The sequence below is a fragment of the Sycon ciliatum genome, chromosome 1, assembly GCF_964019385.1.
Source record: "Sycon ciliatum chromosome 1, ocSycCili1.1, whole genome shotgun sequence".
In the NCBI taxonomy this organism is placed as follows: domain Eukaryota; kingdom Metazoa; phylum Porifera; class Calcarea; order Leucosolenida; family Sycettidae; genus Sycon; species Sycon ciliatum.
Genome location: NC_088643.1, coordinates 5,039,064 through 5,065,279, shown reverse-complemented (window position 1 = coordinate 5,065,279; position 26,216 = coordinate 5,039,064). Strand labels below are relative to the sequence as shown.

The 26,216-nt window shown below is 48.0% G+C and overlaps 2 protein-coding genes and 1 non-coding gene across 4 annotated transcripts in view; 2 read left to right on the top strand and 1 right to left on the bottom strand.

Annotated features, from left to right (window-relative positions):
* Positions 1 to 26,096, top strand: part of LOC135810802 (complement receptor type 1-like) — a 34,938-nt gene extending 8,842 nt beyond the window's left edge. For both annotated transcript variants that reach the window (XM_065324237.1, XM_065324242.1), the window contains 12 exons: positions 6,619 to 6,792; positions 7,035 to 7,229; positions 7,620 to 7,895; positions 9,408 to 9,647; positions 10,174 to 10,380; positions 13,259 to 13,459; positions 14,222 to 14,407; positions 16,109 to 16,357; positions 18,491 to 18,670; positions 19,703 to 19,873; positions 20,037 to 20,144; positions 25,283 to 26,096. In XM_065324237.1, the coding sequence (XP_065180309.1) occupies positions 6,619 to 6,792; positions 7,035 to 7,229; positions 7,620 to 7,895; positions 9,408 to 9,647; positions 10,174 to 10,380; positions 13,259 to 13,459; positions 14,222 to 14,407; positions 16,109 to 16,357; positions 18,491 to 18,670; positions 19,703 to 19,873; positions 20,037 to 20,144; positions 25,283 to 25,641 (2,546 nt within the window). In that variant the 3' untranslated portion in view covers positions 25,642 to 26,096. The remainder of the gene's footprint in view (positions 1 to 6,618; positions 6,793 to 7,034; positions 7,230 to 7,619; positions 7,896 to 9,407; positions 9,648 to 10,173; positions 10,381 to 13,258; positions 13,460 to 14,221; positions 14,408 to 16,108; positions 16,358 to 18,490; positions 18,671 to 19,702; positions 19,874 to 20,036; positions 20,145 to 25,282) is intronic.
* LOC135810817 (uncharacterized) lies at positions 3,534 to 6,461 on the bottom strand. Its single transcript, XM_065324250.1, has 2 exons — positions 6,186 to 6,461; positions 3,534 to 5,529 (listed from the first exon to the last, which is right to left on the bottom strand). Exons 1-2 carry the CDS (start codon positions 6,296 to 6,298, stop codon positions 3,534 to 3,536), a joined length of 2,109 nt encoding a protein of 702 aa, XP_065180322.1. The 5' UTR covers positions 6,299 to 6,461.
* On the top strand, positions 13,144 to 13,214 carry Trnag-gcc (transfer RNA glycine (anticodon GCC)). The gene has a single exon. It is a non-coding gene; the product is annotated as a tRNA-Gly (tRNA).
* Positions 26,097 to 26,216: the final 120 nt, after the last annotated feature.

Sequence of the window (26,216 nt, the reverse complement as noted above, 5' to 3'; positions counted from 1 at the left end):
CTAGATCCAGATATGGAGTACCCGCGACTGTCTTGCTGTATGATGTGTCTTTCACGACTATTTGTGTTCTTGCACTGAAAATGAAAAGGGTTCTTTGCCTCACAACGAGACCGTGTTGACTTGGTATTTTCGTGTGCTCTCGACACGTATTAAGGACGTCGGGAGAACATTACATGTATGTGTGTGTGTGTCCCATATGGTGCAGTGGTATGTGCAGTCGATTTCCAATCGAGAGGTTGCGGGTTCAATTCCCGACGATTATGGTCGCACACGTCTTTCTTCTCTTTCTTTGACTCTTCCTGACTTTTCTTTTTTTCTCCTGGGTGGTTACCACCAGCCAGTGTATGCCGGAGTATGTGGTGTGGTGTGTGTGTGTAGAAAAAAAAGAAAAAAATGGAAAGAAAGAAAAAGAAAAAAATGGAAAAATGAAAAAAATAGGGATTCACTGGCCAGAAAAAGTCACTTCAATCAGCTGTGTGGTGGATACCAGGCTAAAAATAGTGGCGGTCAATTCATCAGCCTTGCAAGCTGTTGAATGATGTAATCCCAGCACAAGTTGCTATGTCTAACATAGCTGTTCGCTATCATCGCTTCTGCGATGGGCAGGTCTGAGGTCTGAGGTGTGTGTGTGTGTGTGTGTGTGTTGGTGTTTGTGTGTGCATGTGTGTGTGTGTGTGTGTTTGTGTATATGTGTGTGCATGTGCTGGTGTATATTTTGTGCCTGTGTATGTGCACGTGTGCTAATACCTCCTGAATAGCAGTGTACATCTATCCTATCGTTGCCTCGATGTATTCTAGTTTCTGTGCTGAAGCAACTATCTTCAGCACAGAAACTCCTCATAATGTGAATAAAAGGTCACGAAGGAAGTATACCCAACTTAACCACTCAATCTCTTTCTTATCAAGAATGTAACGAGTAATAACAAGAGTAGATAAACAAGAGTGTGCAACTCCGGATGGATTGGCCCACGGCGGAATTTTTTGTTGACGTAATCTTTTCGACGACGCACGCGCTGCGAGCCTTTTGGAGAGTTTTCCCTCGTGCACTTGGCTGGGCTTTACACTACAAGGTCGGTGCCCAGCACGTGCTCTCACACTGCTCTGCGGCAAAGCCGCGTTTCTCTGAAAAAAGGTGACGTAAACAAAAAATTCCGCCGTGGGCGCGGGGTATCTCAGATTGTGCAGGAGAGATCCGGAGTTGCACACTCTTGTTTATCTACTCTTGGTAATAAGTGTAATCGTTTCAGCACTACAACAATAGACCTTATTCAATTACGTCATCCTTTCACCGCGCGGCCGGCGCGGGGGTACTGTTCAAAATCAAGCTGGCAGAGGCAGCATTTGCATTGTCTGGGAGAAAGATTTTACGAACAAGAAGTCCGCTTTGCTTGTTTTCTTTTGACGTGACTTAGTTTTGGAACGTGTGTTGTTTTGATCCCTTACTAGCTAAGGGGTTTTCTGTTTTCACCGCTGTCAGCATACGTTCTAAACTAGCAATGCCGCACTCCTGTACTGTTCCTGGCTGTCGGAACGTGTCTGGGGCGAAGAAATGCAAGCGAGGGTACCGACGTGTTCAGGACTGCACTGGCAAATGGTCGATGGAAGAGTATCGTCTTTGTGGGAATACGGCAAAGCGAGTCGGCTGTAGGGGCGCTTGCAGCGTGTGCAGGACGTTGCCGTTCGCCAAGTTCCCCAAACCCCTGCCCGAAAGCGCTGATCCACATCTAGCTAAACGGCAAAGAAAATTAATCAAATCGTGGAAAGATGCTGTTCGAAAACAAAATTTGACTGTGACTGCAACAAACGATGTGCGTGTATGTGGAGCACATTTCCCAGCCCTGCAACGCCAGAATGACGATGAAGTTCCCTCTGTATTTGCTTGGACCATCCCAGTGGTGGAGCGCCAAACACTGACCTCCAAGAAAGCGAGTGAGGCCGAGGAAGAAAGTATGACGGTGGATGAGGAAGAAGTGGCCAGCACCGAAGATACTGGAGAGGTGGACGTTGTCGAAGAGAATCAGCGGCTGAGGGATGAGATCTTGGACCTGAAATCACAGCTAGAGCTATTGAAAGACCAAAACACGATCCTCGAAGCTCAGCTTGAACGGCAGCGTTTTACGGCACGGCAGTTCACATCGGACAAAAACATTCGCTGGTATACTGGGTTCAGAACATTCGGACAGTTTGAGGAGATGTTCAAACTTGTTTTGGCCACCCGTTCTGCCACCCAAGCAAGAGGTACTGCACCAATCCTTCCACTGGAAGACTGCTTTTTTATTGCAATGGTGAAGGTGTGGAAGGATTATCCGGAAGAGGAGCTGGCACGGCTAACTGGTGTCTCCCAACCAACAATATCCAGGATTATCCGCCATTGGATTCCGTTGACTGCCAATGCACTTCGCCAAATCCCGATCTTCCCGAGCAGATCCCAAGTGGATGAGCTAATGTCACTGTCGTTCCGCGAAATGTATCCACGGACACGGATTATCATCGATGCGTTGGAGATTCCGATAGAAAAGCCAAAGAACCCCACCACTCAAGCTGCCACATGGTCGGAATACAAGCAACGTAACACCGTTAAAGCGCTTGTAGGAATAACACCTGGTGGTGCTCTGTCGTTTGTGTCACAGCTGTATGGTGGACGGACGTCTGACAAGGAGTTGGTGAGGAGATGCGAACTACTGAAGCTTCTGGACAAAGGCGATGTGATTATGGCCGACAAAGGGTTTGACATTGCATCCGACGCACTTGTGTATGGTGTTGGTGTCAATATCCCACCCTTTCTCCACCATCAACAGTTCTCCGAAGAAGATCTACTTACAACACGACGCATTGCATCACTGAGGATTCATGTGGAGCGAGCCATTCAGCAGATCAAGAATTATTCCATCCTTCGCTTCCTGCCGATCAGTATGGCTGATATTGGAGATGAAATCTTTTCATGCTGTGCCCTTCTCACTCTATTTAATCCACCATTGATGTAAGTTATTCTGCAATGGTCTCTCCCTCCGGGACTGTCGCGCACATAATCGCGTAATTTACATACTTCCGTGTACATACAGCTATTCCACATAACCTTTCCATAACGCGGTTGCTTGCGACCAACTAGTTACTTTCGTGCATCTCAAGTGACAGTCACTATGGTAGTGACAGCTATTGTAGCGTGTGGGACAGAATGGTGCTCAGCAACAGCCTAAGACTCCCCCCCCCCCCCCCTGCTGCCATTGAATTTGTATACTGTCGACATTGCATTACTTGTGATCTGTGCGCCTCCTTATGTAGCCTGTATTGTTGCCTTCAGGACAGCACACCTTACTCCGTTAGGCATCTAATGCAGTACATTGTAGGATATTTTGGTGTTTGTTTGTTACATCGGACTTGGAATGGGCCTTCACTTTTCTGTGACTAAAGATGTTCTGCTCTGGAGCCGTGCTCCCAAGCAGATGTGATGCCGTACACACCCAACAAGTATCCATTCTCATTACGACATTATGAGTGACAGATCATGAAAATTCTCACATAAAATATGCTCTTCATGCCGGTACAACTGCAGCATACATAATGTGGCCAAGCTGATAGCCAGCTGGAGCCACTGGAGGGCCAACCACAGCCTGAGGCCGCCCCCCTGTGGCTGCATTCATGCCATCGTAGAAATAAAACGTGCCATTTTCATGAATATGAGACACAAAATGTTGACCATTTCCATAGGTCACACCCAGCAACCGGTATGCAGTCAGGCGGCCGGAATCAGTGCCTGGCACTTCAACCTGTAAAGGAAAATCTGCAGCAGAATAAATTGTGTGCCGACCAACCATTTCGCGGCAAATGCAGCAAAAGAATGCCACAGAGCACCCCACTCTGGAGCCACGTAGCACCTGCAACCTCCGTCGAGAATACGAGCGCACACCACCACAACGACAAGGCTGACTTCCCGGAAAAAACCAGGCATTCAACATCACCTTTACCTGGTCCGGCCCAGGCAGGTGAGATAGGTCTCCATCTGCAGAGATAAAGATTTCTGGAGTGACGACATCTTTCTTCACATTGCACGTGTCACATTCGTAGGATACTGACGGAAGACAAAACGATTGATTAAACGCTATAACAAACCGATCTGCTTCTGAACCATAGAAATTAATGTTCTGTCCATCACAGGGTACTCGGGGAAGGCCTAGAAGTTCAAGGGCGTGCCACCAGATGTACTTCGCTGCGCCTGGTTCACCAATGTCAATGAACCCACACATATCCAGCAGGGCATGAGCTGCGCGGTTCCCACTTTTAGCTGCGTCTCTAAATTCATGAATATATATGTCATTGCTGCTGAGGAGAGTAAAACAAAACATCAAGCCATTGTCCAGTGGGCACGTATTGCTAAAATAGAACTGTTTGCCATCTTCTGTCCGGTGAGAGCCACCCCAAGGCAGGGGGTACTCTTGCACTTGTCTGTTGTCACTAGCATTCCCAGTCACATCCATGGGCGACTGCGGATTCACTTCCTCTCGGGTAAGTTGCGTGTCAGGTTCACCACTTGGACTATGTTCACCACTGAGACTAGGTTCACCACTAGGACTAGGTTCACAGGATGCACCCTTAGAAGCCTTATCTGTGCCTTCAGCCCGCAACTCACGACACGCCTGCTGCTGTTCTTTCGCCCGTGCAATGCGTTCCACCCTTGCAACCAGCGTTGACTCGGACGGCAGAACGTGGGTGAAAGCCATTGCCACGCCGCGGGTACTAAGTTCGTTTACGTTCTTGGCGAAAGTCAGCAAGGCAGTTGCTGGCAGCCGAGGTGGGGCAAGTGGCTTGTCCAGTTCCTTCCGTGCAGCAGCTACCGGCGTTGCGCTGCTCTTGCTGTACGCAGCCTTTTTAAACACCAGATCCTTTAGCAGGCACACTTCAACCTTCTTGCTCCGTGGCACATTCCATTTGCTGGCCTCTTCCGTGCAAGTCAATGCTGACCGGTGGTACCCCAGCCGCACAAACTCCTCAAGAGCATACGCAAATGCCGCAAGGTGTTTGCAGGAAGCGTGAGGAGGGCGGCCAGCAGGACAGCCACACTCTGCGTACAGGACCTCTGCATGTCTGTCCAGCTTCATGTATAGGGTATAGGTTTTTTTTTGTTTCATTTCTGCCAGCACAATGCAGCGGAGATACATTGTTCCTTGCTCTTCGGGATCCACTGCACCTTTAATGGCCTGCACCAATCCATTGCTGAATAGAAGCAGGGCATGCTCATTTACAGCCTTGAAGTTCATTCGGCTCCCATCAGTGGACTGACCATAAATGAAATAAGCCACCATGTTGGCCATGGTGAACATCGGCAAGGCAGTCCGAATGTCAACCAAGGGCTTCCACAAGTTCGGGTCGACTGGAAGCTTGCTTTTCGTACGGGTCACTTCTATCGACTCTGTGGATAGTGGTATATGCGGTGGTTGTGACTGTGCTGGGGGATTACTGACGTTGCCTTGTACCGGTGGCGATAGAAAGCTACTTTCAGCACGGCCTGAAGTTTTCGCAAATGTCTTTAATCTGCAGTTGACACAGGAACACAAGCCACAGGAAGATTTGGAGTTTTTAGGCTCAGCAAGGAATATTGTCTCGTTTCATGGGTACGGTGTCACAAAACAAAAGTAAAATGACAAGAACATAATACAGGTAAAATGACTATGGATGCTGTTGCACACTGAGTTGAAAGCAGATCCCATTATAGCAACTCTCAGCAGAGTCGCAATGCTGCCATGCACATGGTCATGGCTATGGCTTCGTCCATGCCCACACCAAACGTAGTCCAAGTGTAATCCCCCCTCCAGTCTCTTCGGAGGCGTGGGTTCGAATCCCACCGCTGCCACCATCGTAACTCGTATACTCTCAGCACTCAAAGCACATACTTGTAGTTACGTAAGTAGTTATCATTCGTTCATTGTCTCACAAGGAGAAGAAGAAGACAAGGCCGTGCGAGTGTGCGCAGAGCTATCCAAGCATTCCTACGGTGTACTATTTATGTGTATACAAATAACGTGTTATAAAGTAGCCATGCTACACAAGTCTACTGGTTTTTGAAAAATATTTTTAGTTCAGCTCCATTCTTTGCACGCGGGCCAATAACGAAAAAACAGACGCCTGGGAGAGTTTAGTAATTTTCGGCAACACACTACTGAGTAAGAAGTGAAACGAAGAAAGCTTACCTCCCAATCAGTTCGTCCTTCTTTCCGGAAAGGGGTAAGCCATGTTCACGGAGTAGCCTCTTCAGCTCAGGCACTCTCAAGTCGGCTAAAGACGAAACTTTCTTGGCACTCATAGCTGACGGACCAGTCGGTGATACTCCACGACAGGCACTGCCTGGAACTCGACGTGAGGGCTAACTCTCGAAATAAAAACAACCACAACTGTCTGATGTCCAAGACGAAAATTTTGGAAGAAGTGAAGTCTTTCTCACCACGAAATCTCAAGTATACCCCCGGCGCGAGCCGATGACGTAATTGTGAATAAGGACCATTGCATACATGTTGGTACTGTTCCACCCTTGTGTATAGTGCTGCGCTATACACAAGGGTGCAACAGTACCTATGTATATGGTGCTATTAACACAATGATTCATATGTTCTTGTTTCTTCTTAGATGACTGTCCAGTGTTTGCACCTGCCAGCAACGGTGCCTACAACAACACCGGTCCATACCGCTTCAACGACGCCCTGAAGCTAGTGTGTGACCCGGGCTATACGCTGCTGAAGCCACGCGTCGCCAAGTGCACCGTGACAGGCTGGAGCACCACAGCACTCGGCTCCTGCTCAAGTATGTTGTTGTTGTTGTTGCTGTTGTTGTCGTTGTTGTTGTTGTCGCCTCAGACTGCAGGGCCAAGAATTAAACCCACAGGAGACAGAGAATGCTTATCAAAAATTTCGAAACTTTTTTTAACCCGGGGAGTCGAAATATAATCATATAAAAAAAGTGCGCATACATAATTATAATGTGTGTGACTGTGATTGTGTTTGCTGTGGCTTTCTTTTGCTTCACTATACCACTACTGTGCGTAGAGACGTGTCCATCACCTCAGACCGGTGGAGGACTAGAGTTTAGTGCCAGTGACAGAGAAGTCGTGCCTGGCTCTTTTAACGTCGATACGACCATAGAGTTCCAGTGCAACGGACCTGGACTGAAAGTGATCGGTCAGCGCAAAGCTTCTTGTCTGCCTAACGGCTCCTGGTCCCAGAAGCAGCCTTACTGCAAAGGTAGAATGCTATTACTGTTGTTGCTGTTGCTGCTGTTCCCTCTGCTTCCCCTCTCCCCCCCCCCCCCCCGTGCTGCAGCTGGCCCCATACCCCTTTGCCCCCTGCCCCCTCTGGCTCCATGCCCCTCAGGCCCCGGCTGTGCTTGTAAGAAAAGTGCGATGTCCATGCTACATGTAGCACCCCAGTATATGTACCATGAAATTGCTTTCTGAGTACTTAGTACTGCAAAATGCATATATATGTATCTGTACATATCACCTAACCATTTAGCGTTCCTGGTGACATTGCTTGTGTGTGCAGCAACAGGAGACTTTTAAGTGCACATTGCATTTGGGATTGTCATTTCTTCTGCACGCTCCTAAGCTAGTTTGTGTTTTTCTGCACTTTCAGCACGTACGTGTCGCATAGTCGTGCTGCTAGCCAAGTCCTCCATCTACTCCAGCACCGGTCTTCAAATATCGCCAAACCAGACGAAATACAAGTACGGCGAGACTGTCCGCATATCATGCGAGTCTGAGAATTCCGGACCGGATCGGCGATACCTGCATCCGTCTGGATCGACGCGTTTCAAGTGCAATGCCGATCCAACACGAAATGGAAACTACCTGGCCTGGACTGATCTGGGTGATCTCAAAGTCAGCAAGGCCAGGAAAGTCGAATGCAGACGTAAGCAGAAGTGCACGCATCTTTGACAGAGTTACGTTAAGTTGACGGGTTTTTATTGAGCAGCAATGTGTGTGTGGGTGTGTGTGTGTGTGTGTGTGTGTGCGTGTGCGTGTGCGTGTGTGTGTGTGTGTGTGTTTGTGTGTGTGTGAGTGTGTGAGGTGTGTGTGTGTGTATGTGCATGCGTGTGTGCGTGTGAGCGTGCGTGTGAGCGTGTGTGCGAGCGTACATGCGTGTGTGTGTTGGGTCGGTGACGGCACCAGGCTTTGCTTTGAATTCATGTCCCTTGATCGAGGAAACTAGTAATAGTTTAGCGTGCGGCATTGCCGCAGCACAACAGAGATGCGTCACCTCCAGATGCCTGGGATAGTATCAACGGATGATAACCATTGTAAGACACTGTCAAATGCAGTTAAACTAAGTAAGCTGAAAATCTCCACGACATCCTGTAATTCTCGTAAGCGTTAAAGGGGAAGTATACCCTAAAATCAAATTTTCACCAGTTGTAGTCTTCTGGGTGCTGAGTCGAATAGTCTTGGTCCGAGGAAGCTGCGACGCTCCCTTCCTTCTTTTTTCCCAATCGAACCCGCGCACTTCCACCGAAACTGGGTGACTGCGCCCTACTAGATGGGGATTTGTATGCAAAATGTCACTAAAAATGCTATGTCGTTCTTATAAAAGCACGGATGACCGCCATTGGCCCATATGTTGTAGTCTTTTGGACGCTGAGTCGACTGGTTTTGGTCTGAAAAGGCTGCGATGCAGCGTTCCTCCTTTATTCCCAATCGAACATGGTTGAACAAGCGGTCACGTGCTCCTGGGTGCCCAAATCACCTGGTCATCGCGCCAGCAGGCGACAACTTTCACACCAAGGTTCAACTTGAGTGACAGGACTGCACCCCAAAAAGGTCAAACAGGCTAGTAAGTTGTACCCTGCAGGCACGGTGACCAGGTGACTGGTGTACGCAGGAGCACGTGACCGCTTGTTCAACCATGTTCGATTGGGAATAAAGGAGGAACGCTGCATCGCAGCCTTTTCGGACCAAAACCAGTCGACTCAGCGTCCAAAAGACTACAACATATGGGCCAAAGGCGGTCATCCGTGCTTTTATAAGAACGAAATGGCACTTTTACTTACGGTGACATTTTGCATACAAATCCCCATCTAGTAGGGCGCAGTCACCCAGTTTCGGTGGAAGTGCGCGAGCTCGATTGGGATTCAAGTAGGAACGGAGCGTCTCAGCTTCCTCGGACCAAGACCATTCGACTCAGCACCCCGAAGACTACAACTGGTGAAATTTTGATTTTAGGGTATACTTCCCCTTTAAAAGGCTCCTAATGATTGCTTTTGGGCATGAAGATCGGTTAAGATTTATTTAATTTTGTTAGACTGGATTTTCTGTTTGTACTGAAGCTATGCCCGTCATGTATGAAGCACTCTACCAGTGGTCAAGGTTATTTGTGTCAGTTGAAAATCTCCACTGCTCTGCTCTGCTCATGCTGTGCTCCATATAGGATACTGTTTGCGCGGTGCAATCCGTATCGATGCAAGCACGGCCTCCAAGTTCACCTTCTCCTCGGCAAAGGGCCTGTTCAGGACCGGTGAGAAGCTGCGCGTTGGCTGCAAGAGCGGCCGGGAACTGTATGCCAGGAACGCGGAGCTGAACAGCGACTCCGTCTCCTTCACGTGCACGCCTCGGTCTACCTGGGAGAACAACGCGAACCTGGATCTGGCCACTCCGGTGGCTTGTAGAGGTAAGGTTGAGAGATGTGCATCATTCATTGCTGAACATTGACGTACACACTATGACTGTGGTTGCGATGTCCATCTAATACCCGCTACCAGACAAAGGGCTACAGCTCTCCCTTTCCGAGTTCTTGTTTCCTGATTGGTTGGGTTTGTTGTGCTCGTCTTGTTTTTATGAATTGAAAGGGCTTGCATATCTGCAATTAACATTTTGACTTTGGCCTTACTTCTGATACATGAATACCCTCGCCTCCCCCCCCCCCCCCTGCACTCTTTTCTTTCCCCTTGTCGTCTTATGTGATACGACCCCCAGTTAATTGGGAACTCCCTGCCTGGCACGAGGATTCGGTCTTTAACCACTTTGTAGTGGGTCTGATCTACTCATCTCCCACCGCTTTAGGAGCTGCATTTGCGCTTTGATCCTCGAGGGTGGTGGCGTTCCTACGGATGCGGAAAGCTCAGTCTGAGTCTCGCGCAAACCGGGATTTTTTTGTCTTCTTGCTCGCCGACTGTCTTTCTCTGTATTGCTCACAGCTACATCGTGCCGGCGTCCTGCCAATCTGCATGCATTGCTGGATGTCGACGAAGGAGGTGGCGGTCCCAGGACCTTTTTCGGCAATAACTTTTCCGTCCATTTCTCGTGCGGCCGGCATCGTCTGATTGGCTCTCCAACCTCTACGTGTGTCCAGCGGGGCCTGGAGATGGTCTGGGAGAATGAATGGCCAACGTGCCAATGGCTGAGTAAGTACACTGTGTCTCTCATCCACCATGGGTTCCATACACACGCAGTTGGACTGGGAAAAAACTGTCATTGTACATTTTGATCTGTGATGTAATCAATTCCAATCGCCATAATTATAAACTTTATACGAGAGAGCTTGGAAGCTCAGGGCCCTACGCTATGCTTTTTTGCCTTGATGACCTAGACAAAAAAAAGGATAAAAAAAGTAAAAAGTAAATTATCGTATCCGTTCCCGAAGGGAACTCACGACGGCCGCTAACACCCACCCGATAAACCCTAAAAAAAGGATAGGGATGTTATAAATTCTTTAAAAAAATCCTCTTTTTTTAAGACATAACCTGGGATTCGAACCCGCACTATCGCGCGCCCTGCATGCATCCCCGATACACTTCGCATACATACTAATTCTTCCAAGTTGTTTCACATTGTGATCTGACGGGAAAAAAGCATAGGATGTTATAAATTTTTCAATTCTCCTATTTTTTCAGGCATGTCCTGGGATTCGAACCCGCACTATCGCCCTACATGCATTCCCCCATACACTTCGCATTCATACCCATTCTTCCAAGTTGTTTCACATTGTGATCTTGCATTTGAAAGCCCTATTTGAATATGCATTGTGGCCAGCCGTCTTTGATGGCACGGTACGGTAGGGGATAGGTACGGGACAGGTACGATCGAGGGTAATACGACACCGTCTCCCGTACCGTACCGTACCATCAAACACAGCTGGCCACATACCGGCAGCTGCCCGCAATATTCAAATAGGGCTTTCAAACGCAAGATAATAACGTGAAGCAACTTGGAAGAATGGGTATGACTGCGAAGTGTATGGGGGAATGCATGTAGGGCGATAGTGCGGGTTCGAATCCCAGGATATGCCTGAAAAGCCTGAAAAAAATAGGAGAATTGAAAAATTTATAACATCCTATGCTTTTTTTGCCATCAGATACGGATAGCGCCAGGTGTGACACAAACAAACAAACAAACACACACACAAATACCAAATTAAAGCTGTGTGGACCCTGGCTAGCGCCAGACGTTACTGAAGTAACGTCTTCTGCATAGCTACGGGAATAAAGCCTAGTGTATGCCGCATGTTTGCAGTGCAGATGTACAGCAAAATTCCTAAATAACAATGTCATTCAGGAATTTCTTAACTAATAGTGGCGCAGCGTGTGCTACTGAGAGTTACCAGTACTGAGTAGACTTATCTCAGAAATTCCCAGAATGGTACTAAGTGTACAGGGCATAGCACCTAGTCCGGCCAAAGCTGAACCTCATTCAGAACTGGTCTTCTCGTCAATAATGTTTGTTTCTGGTCAAGTATCCCATTTGGCCGGACCACCTTAACCCTTTAAGAGCCGCCCCATACTTGAATGCGTCGTAAACGACGCATTCAAATGCAAAACTTCAAAAGATCGTAACTCAGTCCAATCTCGCTCAAATCCAGCGATCGAATTATCCAGGACGAAGAGAAAACTCTCACCTGTCGGGAGAAACAATCCGCGAAGCGCTGCGAGCAACGGTTACTGAGATAAATCACTCGTAAGTTGAGCCGCAATCGCGGCAATTTCAAAAACGCGCAGTGCGACTTTAGTATTGAGCATTTTGAGACTTTTTGTCACGTTGGTTTACTCAAATTTGCACGGGTTTCACTGTTGATATTGTCAAGAGTAGACAGCGAAAAATTGGAACTCCACGATCGAGTAAAATGAAATATCTGGAGCGGGACGCAATTGGACGCATTTGGGGCATTTTTCGTACTGTCGCTGCGATCTAGCGCTGGATAGACGGTGTGCTGGCTATCATGATCGACCTCATTGTCTTCCTCTCGCGGAGACCTTTCCAGGAAGCCCTAGATTGTGAGGATTGAGTGAGTAGAACTGAAGCTATGATCCAAGGAACACGAAAAAATGCAAAATTTTGAAATTTCCCTGTAGCTCTTAAAGGGTTAAATCCCAATGCTATGTCCCTGCAGTGACACTCAATTCAGCCAGGTATATGTTCATGTTATGTAAGGCTACAGAGGACTACTACTAACCACTGGCGGTCCGCACACGGCACGCAAGCAGAACTGAGCGACTGAGGCGTTGTGGCCCGGGCGCAGCCCGTCTCGAGACAACACAGGACACTAAGACAACTCTGTAGCTCAGGCTTAGACTCGCGTCACCCTAGCTCCTGGACGCGTATTTGCAACAGATAAAGGCTAGCTACGCACCAGCATGCATGAACGGGATGCACGAAGCATGCAACAAGATTACTAGACTGAAGGACTCTTTATCACACATGTGTGCAACTTTACCATACTCGTATGTGCAAGGTAGCCCAATGCACGGATCTAGGAATTGGAAGTCAGGAGCAGTGGTGCCCGATGTTAGAACACCATTATTATAATATTAGGCTATGGTAAAAATTATCTTTGATTCTCAAGTACGCGCACCGATTTTTGGCGGCGCACCGACGATTTTTTTTATTTCTATGCCTGCATATGCGCGCATGAAAACGGTCAATGCGAAAGGCATGAATCAGGGAGTAGTGAAATACCGGTGTTTTTCTACTCCCGGGCCTGAATATAATTATGAACATGTGACCATGTACATATGTGTGACCCTAGGCTAGGCCCTAGGCCCTATCTTTGGAAATAAAAAATTGTGGGAAATAAAATAAAAAATTGCTCGCTCGCACCGATTTTCACAGGCTCATGACCTGAGAATCAACTTTATTTTTTACCATGGCCTTAGTTAGCACTGTACATCCAAGCATTGGTGGTTCAGTGGTAGAATCCTCGCCTGCCACGCGGGGGGCCCGGGTTCGATTCCCGGCCAATGCATTTTTTTCTCTCCTTTTTTCTCCATTTTTCCCATTGCGGCGCAGGGCTCGAATGTCCGGATCTGCCTGCTGTCGCCAACGGTAGTTTTGTCTCCAGTGAGACGATGCCGTATCGAACAAACACGTACGTCGGCTTGCAGTGCGAGCGTTGCTTCAAGCCGAACAACAAAGTCCTGACACAGTGCAGGGAACAGGCCAATGGGACAACGGCATGGATACCAGACACAAGCCGCACTCGATGCATCCGTAAGTACATGTAATCCATGCACACTCATTATCTCTCTCATTCGGACTGCCAAGTAACGGGCATCTCGGTCTAACGGGCACCCCGTGAATGGGTTTTAGTGGAAATATTACTACTCTTTGCCACTTTCGTGGAAATAGTGACATTATATGCCAGATCTCTGGGACTTCCCCATCGAAACTCGTGTGATTCAGAGCTGTGGATATTTCCAAGTCATGGCCAGTGCCTGCTACCAGACTGCCCTGAGAAGAGAGGTATGCAGGCGCGTGCCCCGTATGGGTTCCTGGGTGCCCGGAACCCCCCCCCCCCTTTTTCGCTCAAGATGCAGAATTTTGCTTCATTTCCCGGGGAGGCCCCCGGAACCCCCCCCCCCTTGAAGGGCACCGGCGCACGCACCTGGTATGAGTGTAGTACTGATCTCCGTACGCAAGCCAAGTATTAGCTGATTGGAAGCGAGCATGTTGCACTCTGTAATGTAGAATAGCTTGAAGTAGCTTGAAGTATAAAAACACCGCACATGTTCATCGGTTGTGCTGTTGTCTGCGATGTTGAAGAGAGTGCTTCCTGCGTGGCAATTTCCTTTGATAAACTCTCATGTGCCACTCATGTGTTGTTCTGCGTGTGTATGTGTGTCTGTGACTGTGCTTGTCTGTGTGTTTCTGTGTGTGTGTGTGTGTTTCTGTGTTTATTACTTGTATATGATTGTGTGCATTTGTACGTGCTAATGTACACGTGTGTTGATCTTGCCACGGTTCAACTAACAGGCAGGACGTGTGCCCGGCTCCAACGTGATGCAAACGTTCAGACATGGCTCACCGGCGCTGCGAGCATGATGGACTGCGGCGCGACCGTGCGGTTTTCCTGCGCCGCTGGGTTCTCGCTGCTGGGTGTCAGCGAGGTGGAATGTTTACCGACCGGAGAGTGGTCCGACTGCGCACCGCGGTGTGTACGTGAGTACTCATGCAGGCTGTTGCAAATCACTATATTCAGTTGTGGATGGTGAGCTGCAATATGTAGTCGAGGACGGGAACTCTGATAAGGCAATCACATATCCATGAAGGTCACTAGAATAGGAAACGAAATGTGTCACTTCCAGCCCCCCCCCCCCCTGGATAGGGTCAGGATCAGTTTTGCGCACAGGGGGCTGGGACCCTGGTGAAGGGGAGCACTTGCACCCGAGGAGCATGGTTTCAGGGTTCCTTGACCCGTCATCAGCTTTCACGGGAGGCACGGTTCACTCAAGTCTTCGTCGCATCCAACTCCGTTCTATTCGATAGCAGTGACATTCTTTGCCGTACCGCGAGGCTGGACTTGGGTAAATTTACAACTGCATCGGTCTAGGGCACTGGTTTACTTAGCACATTGGGACAACAGCAGAGCAAGGTTAGTGTACGGCATCTGGGCACCCTTCAAGCAGGGAGAAGTTAACATTTTACTACTCCCTGTACTATGTTTACTACTCCATGTACTCAACACACTGGGTGCATGCTGGGCACCCTTCAAGCAGGGAGAAGTTAAAAGTTTACTACTCCCTGCACTATGTTTACTACTCGGCGTACTCAACACACTGGGTGCATGCTTCTGTAGTATTGTCCTACTGCTGTACTGCATGGTTCAGGGAGATCTTTTCTAATGTACAGCATAGCTGTGATATATGTATGATGCACATGGGCCAGGCATCAGCAGCACAAACAGCATACCGAACAACAGGGTTGCCCAGGATACGGGACAGTGTCATCCGGCACATGATTGCTATTCTGAAGAAATGCACCATAACTTGGTTTACACGTCCTTTAAAAGCACAGTTGTGCCGGGTGAAATCCCACCTGAAGAGCATATTTGGCACCCTCAATTTGCACGATCCTTGACGCCCTGGAGGTGGTACGAATGCGGCTGGATGTACACGCTTACAAGTACAGTGATGCAATTGGAACTGGTCGTCAGTTTTGCATTTTGTATCCGGTTTCAGTGAGCACAGCTGCACAGCCATGCATGTTGATCATATCAAGAGCACATAACCAGGTTATGAACAGTCAACTTTGCTTATAGAGAGGTTCTGCAAAACGAAAATGTGTACGAACTTTCGCTCTACGTCACGAAGTGAGAAACTTCGCACGAACTTTCGCAACTTTGGACGCGAAACTTGCAGGGAACTTGAAATGAACTTTCGTAGGAAGTTTTGTGAAATCGGGTCATGGTGTACGTGCATTTGGCGCATGCAAACTACGAAAATGTGCAGAACACAAAGTTCGTGCAAAATTCGTACACATTTTCGCAAGGCCTGTCGCGAAACTTCGTTCCAATTTTCGTTGTGCAGAACCTCTCTAATAACGACAGAATTTCCATGCCCAGAGAAAAGTCCCATCTATTTTTAAACTGTAATAATATATTATTATAATGAGACTTCGTTGATCCCCGAGCTGCTTAGTACATAGCAGACTCAGCGAAGGACGTTCAGGTTGGTTGTAGCTCTGAGTTTCATGCCGTTAGGCAATCATCAGACAACTGATAATGAGACTTCGGGTATATAAGGACACTTGGCGAATAAGGACACTTTTCTGGTACCCCACCGAGTGCCGTTATACGCAAAGTTGACTGTACTCTGCTTGATCATTATGTGCCATGTGATTTGCTGGCGTCTGTTTGACTAGAAACAACGTGCCCAAACCGTGGTGGCATTGATAGTATCCGAAGAGTGTGTAAAAGGCATAGTGTGTGCCATCCCCTCAGCGGCCTCTGTGAGTGTGTAGCACCGCATCGGTGTCCGACTTGTGGAGTGAAAAAACCGGTCTGCAGCCAATTTGCCGCGACCTACTCTAGCCGGTGTCACCTTCGCGCAGCAGACTGTGTGGATAACTTCTCTGGTCGTGAGCCAGTGAGCAGTGGTCAATGTCCGCGAGGTAAGCCGTAGCCACGCAATGTAGGTTGTGCAGCGTGTTAGATGCATTCGTACATCGTGCACGTGTGTGTGATGTGTGTGTGTGTGTGCGCGTGCGCTTGCGTTCGTGTGTGCATGCATGCGTTCGCGCGCGCACGCGTGTGTGTGTGTGTGTGTGTGTGTGTGTGTGTGTGTGTGTGTGTGTGTGTGTGTGCCAGCTAGTTCGGTTGGTGGGTACACGTATGCCTGATAGTGTTGGGTCTGTTGCCAACGGGCTCGGCTGCTTGAAGGTGTAATGTTGTACCTGCCACCTTTGTTGGTTCCAGGGTTCATATACTTTCTATTTGAAGTATACATACCTGTTAGCCATGAACTGCTTCTGGCTAGATTAACTCTTGTGTAATCAATGGTGCTAGTGAAGCTTATATCAGATCCACTTTGATTTAGCCACCCACACTAGTAGCAAGTATTACCTTCACTGGGGGCAGGGGTTCTGCAGTTGGATCCCAGGACGGATACCCTGATGCCGTCAATCCTTTTTCTGCACCTTGTCCTCACCCACTTACTGAGGTGTGGTGAGCCCATAAGTGGGATCATTTTCAAGTCCACCCAGAGTTTTGGGGATTTCAGGGGGTGTCGGCCGTTGGGCGGTTCAATAGCCAATTGAGTCATCTTTCCAAGATTCCTTTTGAGTCTCTCTCCCCTCTCCCGGGGAGACCCACGTGACCAGTTTTGGCAGTGAGCAACAAGTACAAGTGTGTGTGTGTGTGTGTGTATGCTGCCCGGTTGTTGTTCAGTGCTTGAAGCTGGCTAGAAGAATAGCTTTACAACACCATCCAATCCTGAATTGATGATTGCGAATGACTAGCTACTGGCTCAGTATCCGAGTTTAATTGTGACTGACTATTAATTTTTTTTAAAAGAAGAAAAGACCAAAGGTTTACAAATTACACGTAGTTGTCCAACACTGGCAATGTATAAGCATAATATTGATTAGTCATAACGTCCAACCGTCCTTCCTTCTTAAAATGTTAATCCTTGGCGGCTCTCCATCCGAGTTTATTATTAATTTTCTTCAATATCTCCGCAGTGACAGTATTGCATGCAGGACGTGAACAGCAACTTCTTGAACTGTGTACAACATATTATCAACAAGAGTACATAAGCCAGAGTGTGCAACTGTGCATATCAGATCTGAAACAGCGCAGTTCGTGCACTACGTCACCCTGATGAGGTGAGCCGCCAAGCCGCGACTTGCCTACAGCTCAAATTTTCGTGTTTCATAGCCCGGAAATCAGGCAAGTTTGCTTGATTTTAGACGTCATGTTTCAGGATTTCGGTGTTTTATGTGACTATGTACGCTGCGTAAATCCACCGACAAGTAAAGTCACCAGGCTATCCGTCTCAAAAAACCGAAATCAGGACAAACTCAGTGACCTGCACCACCGTGACTGGTTACACAACTTTTCACCGTACCTGTGGTTTACCATGCCGTCAGAAATGACGTACTGTACTGCATGAATTACGCTCCCACAGGAACCATCCCGAGTTGCACACTCTGGTTTATGTACTCTTGATATTATATAACAAGCTAGTTAGCTGCCTGTAGAGGGGAGAGTCTGCAAAAGAAAGCTGTCGGATGGCAATGTACATGCAAAGTCACGCATGCGATATGGCCGCTAGGATTTGTTCCTTTTGTAGTACTGGAAGCATGGTTCATTGCAATACATATCCACACACACGTCTTGTCAATGGTGCTTCAAGAAGTCTCAAGTCCTTGAAAACTCTATCACCATTAGCAGCTACCAAAGGGATTGTCACCTCCCCTTCTCTCCACCCACCCACTCTGTCTTTCTCTCTGCCTGTCTCCCTCCTTCCCTCCCTCCCTTCCTCTCTCCCTCCCCCCCCCCCCCCCTCTCTCTCCCTCCCTCCCCCCCCTCTCTCTCCCTCCCTCCATCTCTCCCTCCATCCATCCATCCCTCCCTGCCTCCCTCCCTCCCCTCTCTCTCTCTCTCTCTCTCTCTCTCTCTCTCTCTCTCTCTCTCTCTCTCTCTCTCTCTCTCTCTCTCTCTCTCTCTCTCTCTCTCTCTCTCTCTCTCTCTCCCCCCCCCCCCGCTTCCTCCCCTCTCTCTCCCTCCCCCTCTCTCTATTGCAGCTGGTATTTGTAATCAAGCCAAGCCCAGTGCTCCTGAAGGCAGTGGCTGCTTTGCCCAGTATTCCAGGTGGTTCTATAACGCCGAGACTGGCGCATGCGAGAGTTACCTCCACGGCTCCTGCTTTGTCGGAGACAACTCCTTCCTCAACAAGGTCGCCTGCTTGGAGCGATGCTTTCGAGGTAAGTCAACCAGGGCAACCATGCAAAATCCTATACCATGGTTGGCATACGTTTGCTTCTGGAGAGTTTTCGTACACAGGAAAATCTGGCAATTGTTTTCTACTAGCAAACACGGGCCCCGGCCCTACTAATATTCAGGGAAAGAGGACAACTGAAGTGACACTGGACAACAAGTCGAAGGGGAGTAGGGGCGACGTGCCGATGTGGTTGGCGAGGCTCATCCGACCAGAGGTCTCGGAATCATACGTACCCCCGTGGGCAGCATGAAAGTGTACTTAGTATGTGAGGTACTCGGTCTTATCACAGCATACTTCGGTATGGACCACTTCACCCTAGTTAAAGACTATGTCCGTATTAGAGAGTAGAGAGAAGCACAAGCATTGTCTGGGGCTTACATGTGCATGACCAGGTATGGATAGCACTTCTTTGAAAGCTGCAATACAGGACATTACGGACATACACTGGCCATTAGTACTGTGTAATAGTATTGTACTGTTGGTGTCTCTCTCTCTCTCTCTCTCTCTCTCTCCCTCTCTCTCTCTCTCTCTCTCTCTCTCTCTCTCTCTCTCTCTCTCTCTCTCTCTCTCTCTCTCTCTCTCTCTCTCTCTCTCTCTCTCTCTCTCTCTCTCTCTCTCTCTCTCTCTCTCTCTCTCTCTCCCTCTCTCTCTCCCTCTCCCTCTCTCTCTCTCTCCCTCTCCCTCTCCCTCTCCCTCTCCCCTCCCTCTCTCTCTCTCTCTCTCTCTCTCTCTCTCTCTCTCTCTCTCTCTCTCTCTCTCTCTCTCTCTCTCTCTCTCTCTCTCTCTCTCTCTCTCTCTCCCTCTCCCTCTTCCTCTTCCTCTTCCTCTCCCTCTCCCTCTCCCTCTCTCTCTCTCTCTCTCTCTCTCTCTCTCTCTCTCTCTCTCTCTCTCTCTCTCTCTCTCTCTCTCTCTCTCTCTCTCCCTCTCCCTCTCCCTCTCCCTCTCCCTCTCCCTCTCCGAGTCTCTCTCTCTCTCTCTCTCTCTCTCTCTCTCTCTCTCTTTTTGTTGTATACAGCTTCAGAACCTTGTGAGCAGACGCCATATCAAGCTGGTCCCTGTTTTCGGTTCTCTGAGAGACGCTACTCTTACGATAAGCTAACATCAAGCTGTGTGGTGTTCATGTACGGTGGATGTGGCGGCAACGAGAACAACTTTCCTGACATGGCGAGATGCGAAAGAATATGCAGTGAGTAGATTCAACCGTATGCGCAGTGTGCATCCATGAATGCTGCAAATTGACTGGGTAATCACTGGGTAATTGCCGATAGCTTTAATTAAAAGTCAATTCAATGTTCTCATTCATGAGAATGAAAGTTCTGTTCTTTTCATGTATATTTTGCTATGCACAGAGCGGAATGCTGACGGACAATTACCCCCAAAGTCGCCGTGCAGCGGTAAAGCCTGCCGGAAAACGGAAATGTATGAAGCGTGTCCGGTGAACAGTCCCAACGTGTATGGTACGTGAGTAACATGATGGCAGGCAGTGTACCTATTTCACAATGTGAACAAGTCTCTCCATTGCATGCACCCTGGCGACCATACAAGCTACTGTTGTCAATGTCATCAAGAGTACATGAAAACCAGAGTGTGCAGCTTGGGGCCTTTTCTGCTATGGGTGTCTGTCACGGCGAAATTCCGTGATTACATCATATTTGGCCCAGATCTGAGGCGGGAAATGGCGTAGTGCGTACAACTGAGCTGCAGTTGTGCAGAAAGAGACCTGCTTGAATCCTGCTTGTACGCACTACATCACTAAAATGATGTAATCACGGAATTTCGCCGTGACAGCAACCCATCCGAGCTGCACACTCTGGTTTTCATGTACTCTTGATGTCATCACTAGACTGTCGTCAATGTGGTCCACGTCGTCCCTGTCGTCCCTGCCGTCCCTGCCGTCACTGCATTTTGTCACTGTCGTCACTGGGGTAATGCTATCAGATGTGTCTAAAATATGCAACTGGCTTGGGAACAATCGGGCCGTTGCACATGCGTCTTCAATGCGGTCATCCTTAGATGGGAGGTGTCCTTAGTTGAGAGGTGTCTTTAGTTGAGAGGTGTCCTTAGTTGAGAGGTGTCCTTAGTTGAGAGGTGTCCTTAGTTGAGAGGTGCCCTTAGTTGAGAGGTGTCCTTAGTTGAGAAGTTTCCTTTGTTGAGAGGTGTCCTTAGTTGAGAGGTGCCCTTAGTTGAGAGGTGTCCTTTGTTGAAAGGTGTCCTTTGTTGAGAGGTGTCCTTAGTTAAGAAGTTTCCTTTGTTGAGAGGTGTCCTTAGTTGAGAGGTGTCCTTTGATGAGAGGTGTCCTTAGTTGAGAAGTTTCCTTTGTTGAGAGGTGTCCTTAGTTGAGAAGTTTCCTTTGTTGAGAGGTGTCCTTAGTTGAGAAGTTTCCTTTGTTGAGAGGTGTCCTTAGTTGAGAAGTTTCCTTTGTTGAGAGGTGTCCTTAGTTGAGAAATGTCCTTTGTTGAGAGGTGTCCTTTGTTGAGAAGTGTCCTTTGTTGAGAAGTGTCCTTTGTTGAGAAGTGTCCTTTGTTGAGAAGTGTCCTTTGTTGAGAAGTGTCCTTTGTTGAGAAGTGTCCTTTGTTGAGAGGTGTCCTTAGTTGAGAAGTGTCCTTAGTTGAGAAGTGTCCTTAGTTGAGAAGTGTCCTTTGTTGAGAGGTGTCCTTAGTTGAGAAGTTTCCTTTGTTGAGAGGTGTCCTTAGTTGAGAAGTTTCCTTTGTTGAGAGGTGTCCTTAGCTGAGAAGTTTCCTTTGTTGAGAGGTGTCCTTAGTTGAGAAGTTTCCTTTGTTGAGAGGTGTCCTTTGTTGAGAAGTGTCCTTTGTTGAGAAGTGTCCTTTGTTGAGAGGTGTCCTTTGTTGAGAAGTGTCCTTTGTTGAGAAGTGTCCTTTGTTGAGAAGTGTCCTTTGTTGAGAGGTGTCCTTTGTTGAGAAGTGTCCTTTGTTGAGAAGTGTCCTTTGTTGAGAAGTGTCCTTTGTTGAGAAGTGTCCTTTGTTGAGAAGTGTCCTTTGTTGAGAAGTGTCCTTTGTTGAGAAGTGTCCTTAGTTGAGAAGTGTCCTTAGTTGAGAAGTGTCCTTAGTTGAGAAGTGTCCTTTGTTGAGAAGTGTCCTTTGTTGAGAGGTGTCCTTTGTTGAGAAGTGTCCTTTGTTGAGAAGTGTCCTTTGTTGAGAAGTGTCCTTTGTTGAGAAGTGTCCTTTGTTGAGAGGTGTCCTTAGTTAAGAAGTGTCCTTAGTTGAGAAGTGTCCTTAGTTGAGAAGTGTCCTTAGTTGAGAAGTGTCCTTTGTTGAGAGGTGTCCTTAGTTGAGAAGTTTCCTTTGTTGAGAGGTGTCCTTAGTTGAGAAGTTTCCTTTGTTGAGAGGTGTCCTTAGTTGAGAAGTTTCCTTTGTTGAGAGGTGTCCTTAGTTGAGAAGTTTCCTTTGTTGAGAGGTGTCCTTAGTTGAGACGTGTCCTTTGTTGAGAGGTGTCCTTTGTTGAGAAGTGTCCTTTGTTGAGAAGTGTCCTTTGTTGAGAAGTGTCCTTTGTTGAGAAGTGTCCTTTGTTGAGAGGTGTCCTTAGTTGAGAAGTGTCCTTAGTTGAGAAGTGTCCTTTGTTGAGAAGTGTCCTTTGTTGAGAAGTGTCCTTTGTTGCGAAGTGTCCTTAGTTGCGAAGTGTCCTTAGTTGAGAAGTGTCCTTAGTTGAGAAGTGTCCTTGTCCTTTGTTGAGAAGTGTCCTTTGTTGAGAAGTGTCCTTTGTTGAGAAGTGTCCTTTGTTGAGAAGTGTCCTTTGTTGAGAGGTGTCCTTAGTTGAGAAGTGTCCTTAGTTGAGAAGTGTCCTTAGTTGAGAAGTGTCCTTAGTTGAGAAGTGTCCTTTGTTGAGAGGTGTCCTTAGTTGAGAAGTTTCCTTTGTTGAGAGGTGTCCTTAGTTGAGAAGTTTCCTTTGTTGAGAGGTGTCCTTAGTTGAGAAGTTTCCTTTGTTGAGAGGTGTCCTTAGTTGAGAAGTTTCCTTTGTTGAGAGGTGTCCTTAGTTGAGAAGTTTCCTTTGTTGAGAGGTGTCCTTAGTTGAGAAGTTTCCTTTGTTGAGAGGTGTCCTTAGTTGAGACGTGTCCTTTGTTGAGAGGTGTCCTTTGTTGAGAAGTGTCCTTTGTTGAGAAGTGTCCTTTGTTGAGAAGTGTCCTTTGTTGAGAAGTGTCCTTTGTTGAGAGGTGTCCTTAGTTGAGAAGTGTCCTTAGTTGAGAAGTGTCCTTTGTTGAGAAGTGTCCTTTGTTGAGAAGTGTCCTTTGTTGAGAAGTGTCCTTAGTTGCGAAGTGTCCTTAGTTGAGAAGTGTCCTTAGTTGAGAAGTGTCCTTTGTTGAGAAGTTTCCTTTGTTGAGAAGTGTCCTTTGTTGAGAGGTGTCTGCTAAGGGATCGGGGGTTCTACTGTACTCGCGTGGAAATCCCGACTTGCCTGTGCAATGAAATCGACGATTTCGATGTAGGAACCACTTTTTATACGATCTTTCACCGTCATGATAATAATAATAATATCTTTATTAGGATGACCCAGAGGCTTGTCGCCTATCAAGGGGTTCACCGCTTTGAAGGATGTACATGTACATGTACACGTATGAGCTAAAGTGAAAGTAGTGAAAAGTTGTGCAGCGTGAATGCGTTGGGGAGCACACGGGGGGGGGGGGGGGGGGGGGGGTATGTACATGGCGTAGGCATACCGGAGAGCGAAGCACTATGTTTGCAAGTGAGTTTGCGAAGCTCATTCTTGAAAACAATAATGGATGGTTCTGCAGTTAGTCTTGGTGGGAGGCAGTTCCATAAGAGGGAGGTTTGGAAGAGAAACAACGATTTTGATGTGGTCTTTGCTTTAGGGAGAATAATTTTGTTAGGGCGTCTCGCACTCTGCGTGATATTGAAATGGAATGAAGCTAGGCAACGTCGATACTTGAAAATAAATTTGTGCATGGTAACCAAGCTTAAAAACTGCCTACGGTGAAGAAGGGATTCAATGTTAGCTTTTTTTATTAAGATCCTGCTTGGGTGTATTAAAGTCGATTTGGATTTTGCGTTTCCTAAGGTAGGATCTTGCAAACCTGGCCTGGACTCTATCCAGCTCAGTCAAGTCGCTTGAACGAAGACGAAAGGACCACACTACGACGCTATACTCAATCACAGGTCTAACATAGCACTTGTAGAGGAGCATCATGGCCTGCGGTGTAAGACGATGTGCCATGTGACAAAGTAGGCGTACTCTCTGCTTGAATTTGCGACTGTCAAGGTAGTGTTGACGGAAGTTTAGGTCTGCACTGAAGCGAACTCCCAGATGTTTGAGGATGTCAATACTGGGAAGAGGTAGACCCTCCATAGTGTAGGTGGCAGATGTTGGTGCCGGTGATGATGCTGCCGCTGGCTTATAACGGAAGCTTAAAACAGAAGTTTTTGAGGGCGAAAACTCTCCGCCTCTTTCCCTGGCCCAGTTTTGGCATGCATAAATGTCCGCTTGGATACCAGGACTTGACAGAGAGCCTTTGTACGGCAAAATTAGAGCGACATCATCCGCAAACAAGAAGGTGTGCGAATGATGTATGGCTTCTGGTAGTTCATTAATGTAGATCACGAACAGTAGAGGAGACAGATGCGATCCCTGGGGAACACCACAGTTGGTGACTTTGGGCACTGACATGCATGATATACGCACATATCAACAGGAGAGTCTGCACGGCATAATTGATGTGATGGCATGACAGCAACGGCAGTCGACTGCACTAGACTCGTCAGTGTCTGCTCTCAGATTTCAAACCAGCCGGGTACACATGCACCTGGCACAACTCTTGCAACCGGGTCGGTTCCAGGTACACTCAAGTGCGGCTATTGCCGTATTGGACATCAGAGAGCCTTCGGATTCAGTCCCAACCAGGTCACGAGTGACCCGGTGTTCTTTTTCCAAGCGGGTCCAAGTACCCCCCCCCCCCCCCACCACCAACCGGGTCGCTGACCTGGCTCTGGAGCAGACACTGCTCATCATCATAGGCAAGCGTGGCTGTATGACCCATGCTGTGGATTAAGGGTGGAATTTGAGGGCATGTGATGTTGTATCTCTCTCTCTCTCTCTCTCTCTCTCTCTCTCTCTCTCTCTCTCTCTCTCTCTCTCTCTCTCTCTCTCTCTCTTCCTCTCTTCTTCTCCCCCCCCCCATCTCCCGATAATTATTAGCACCCGTTTTCTTTCGACGCGTTTGCTGTGCAGTGAAGCCGAGACCCTAGGTCGGTGGAGCACATCAGACCCCGTCACCACGTCCACGATTCATGCCTGCGATGCTGCACCGCTGCTTTGCATGTCATGATTGGAAGCTGTGGCCTTAGTAAAAAAAAAAAAAAGGAGTTCAGTTTACACCATGGTGCACTGCATGTCCCTGAATGCTTTCTAATTTTATGGACGTATGCACATGCAGTAATGCATGATGACAATGGAGAGGTGACCGTGCATGGAATCTGCCAACTGTCAGGCCAAAGCTGAAAATAGCAGTAGGCAATTTAGTGTCAGCCACTCGATCTCTTGAAGTGTATGTGTGTGTGTGTGTGTGTGTTGTGTGTACGGATCCGCACATGCTTTGTATTGTCGTTTCCCCTCACACTACATGCAGCCATTGCAGCGCGAGTCGTGACTGATCATCCGGCACAGGCACCACCGAACACGACCCTGTTCTCGGCGATACCGCAGGCCGTGCTGCACAAGCCCGAGGGCATGGAGATCACCACCAGCTTTGTCTACCATCCCATGGTGCGCGTGGACGGCGGCGACAAGCAGTGTGGCTGCCCGGACCTGTATGGCAACACGTTTGTCTTCGTAGGACAAGCGCAGACGGATGACCAGGGCCTGGTCTACTTCATCGTGGACGAGAATACGTTCGTGGAGCAGTACAGCACTCTAGACGTGCGGGCACTCAGGGAACGTCTCTACAATGCTTGCCCTCACTTGCGCTACGAAGCGCAGCGAGGATGAGCGCAGCGGGAAGCAGTGATGTTGAGACAAATAGCCACACATTGATTCTGATGGATCGAAAACAAACTACTGTACATGTATGGTTTACATGTATGGTTGTAGCTGGCAGTGACTTCCAGTAAATTTTAACTTGCAGCAGTTATCGCCCGGCAGGAATGTATTCTATTAGACTTCCAGAACTCACAAGCAGACAGTCATGTACATGTATACGGTGCATCGTTAATAGCATAGGCTCATGAAAAATATTTCAACTTCACAAAATTTAGTATGGACCATATACATTGAAAAAACCTTTGGTCCTTTATTGTTTTTTAATTTTATGGCTCTCTATCCGAGGCCAGATTTCACGAATAAGTTTTCCTCTTTTTCTCTTCTGTACATTTTCATCTCTACTGCTGCTATTCGTGCAGTTGTGGAAAGTGAAATCCGGAGCAACATGCACTTTCAGCAATACAGCTGGCTTTTGAGTACCTCATGTGTGGGCGCATAGTCACCAGGGAGCCTTGTAGCGTACAAAGAGACCACACGAGGTCATGGTACCCGAAACGATGAACATTTTGACTCTGGATTCCCAA

Coding starts and splice junctions, on each gene's coding strand:
- LOC135810817 (XM_065324250.1), bottom strand. CDS start 6,298: ATGAGTGCCAAGAAAGTTTCGTCTTTAGCCGACTTGAGAGTGCCTGAG. Junction 5,530..6,185: donor AAGGACGAACTGATTGGGAG/GTAAGCTTTCTT, acceptor TGTCAACTGCAG/ATTAAAGACATTTGCGAAAA.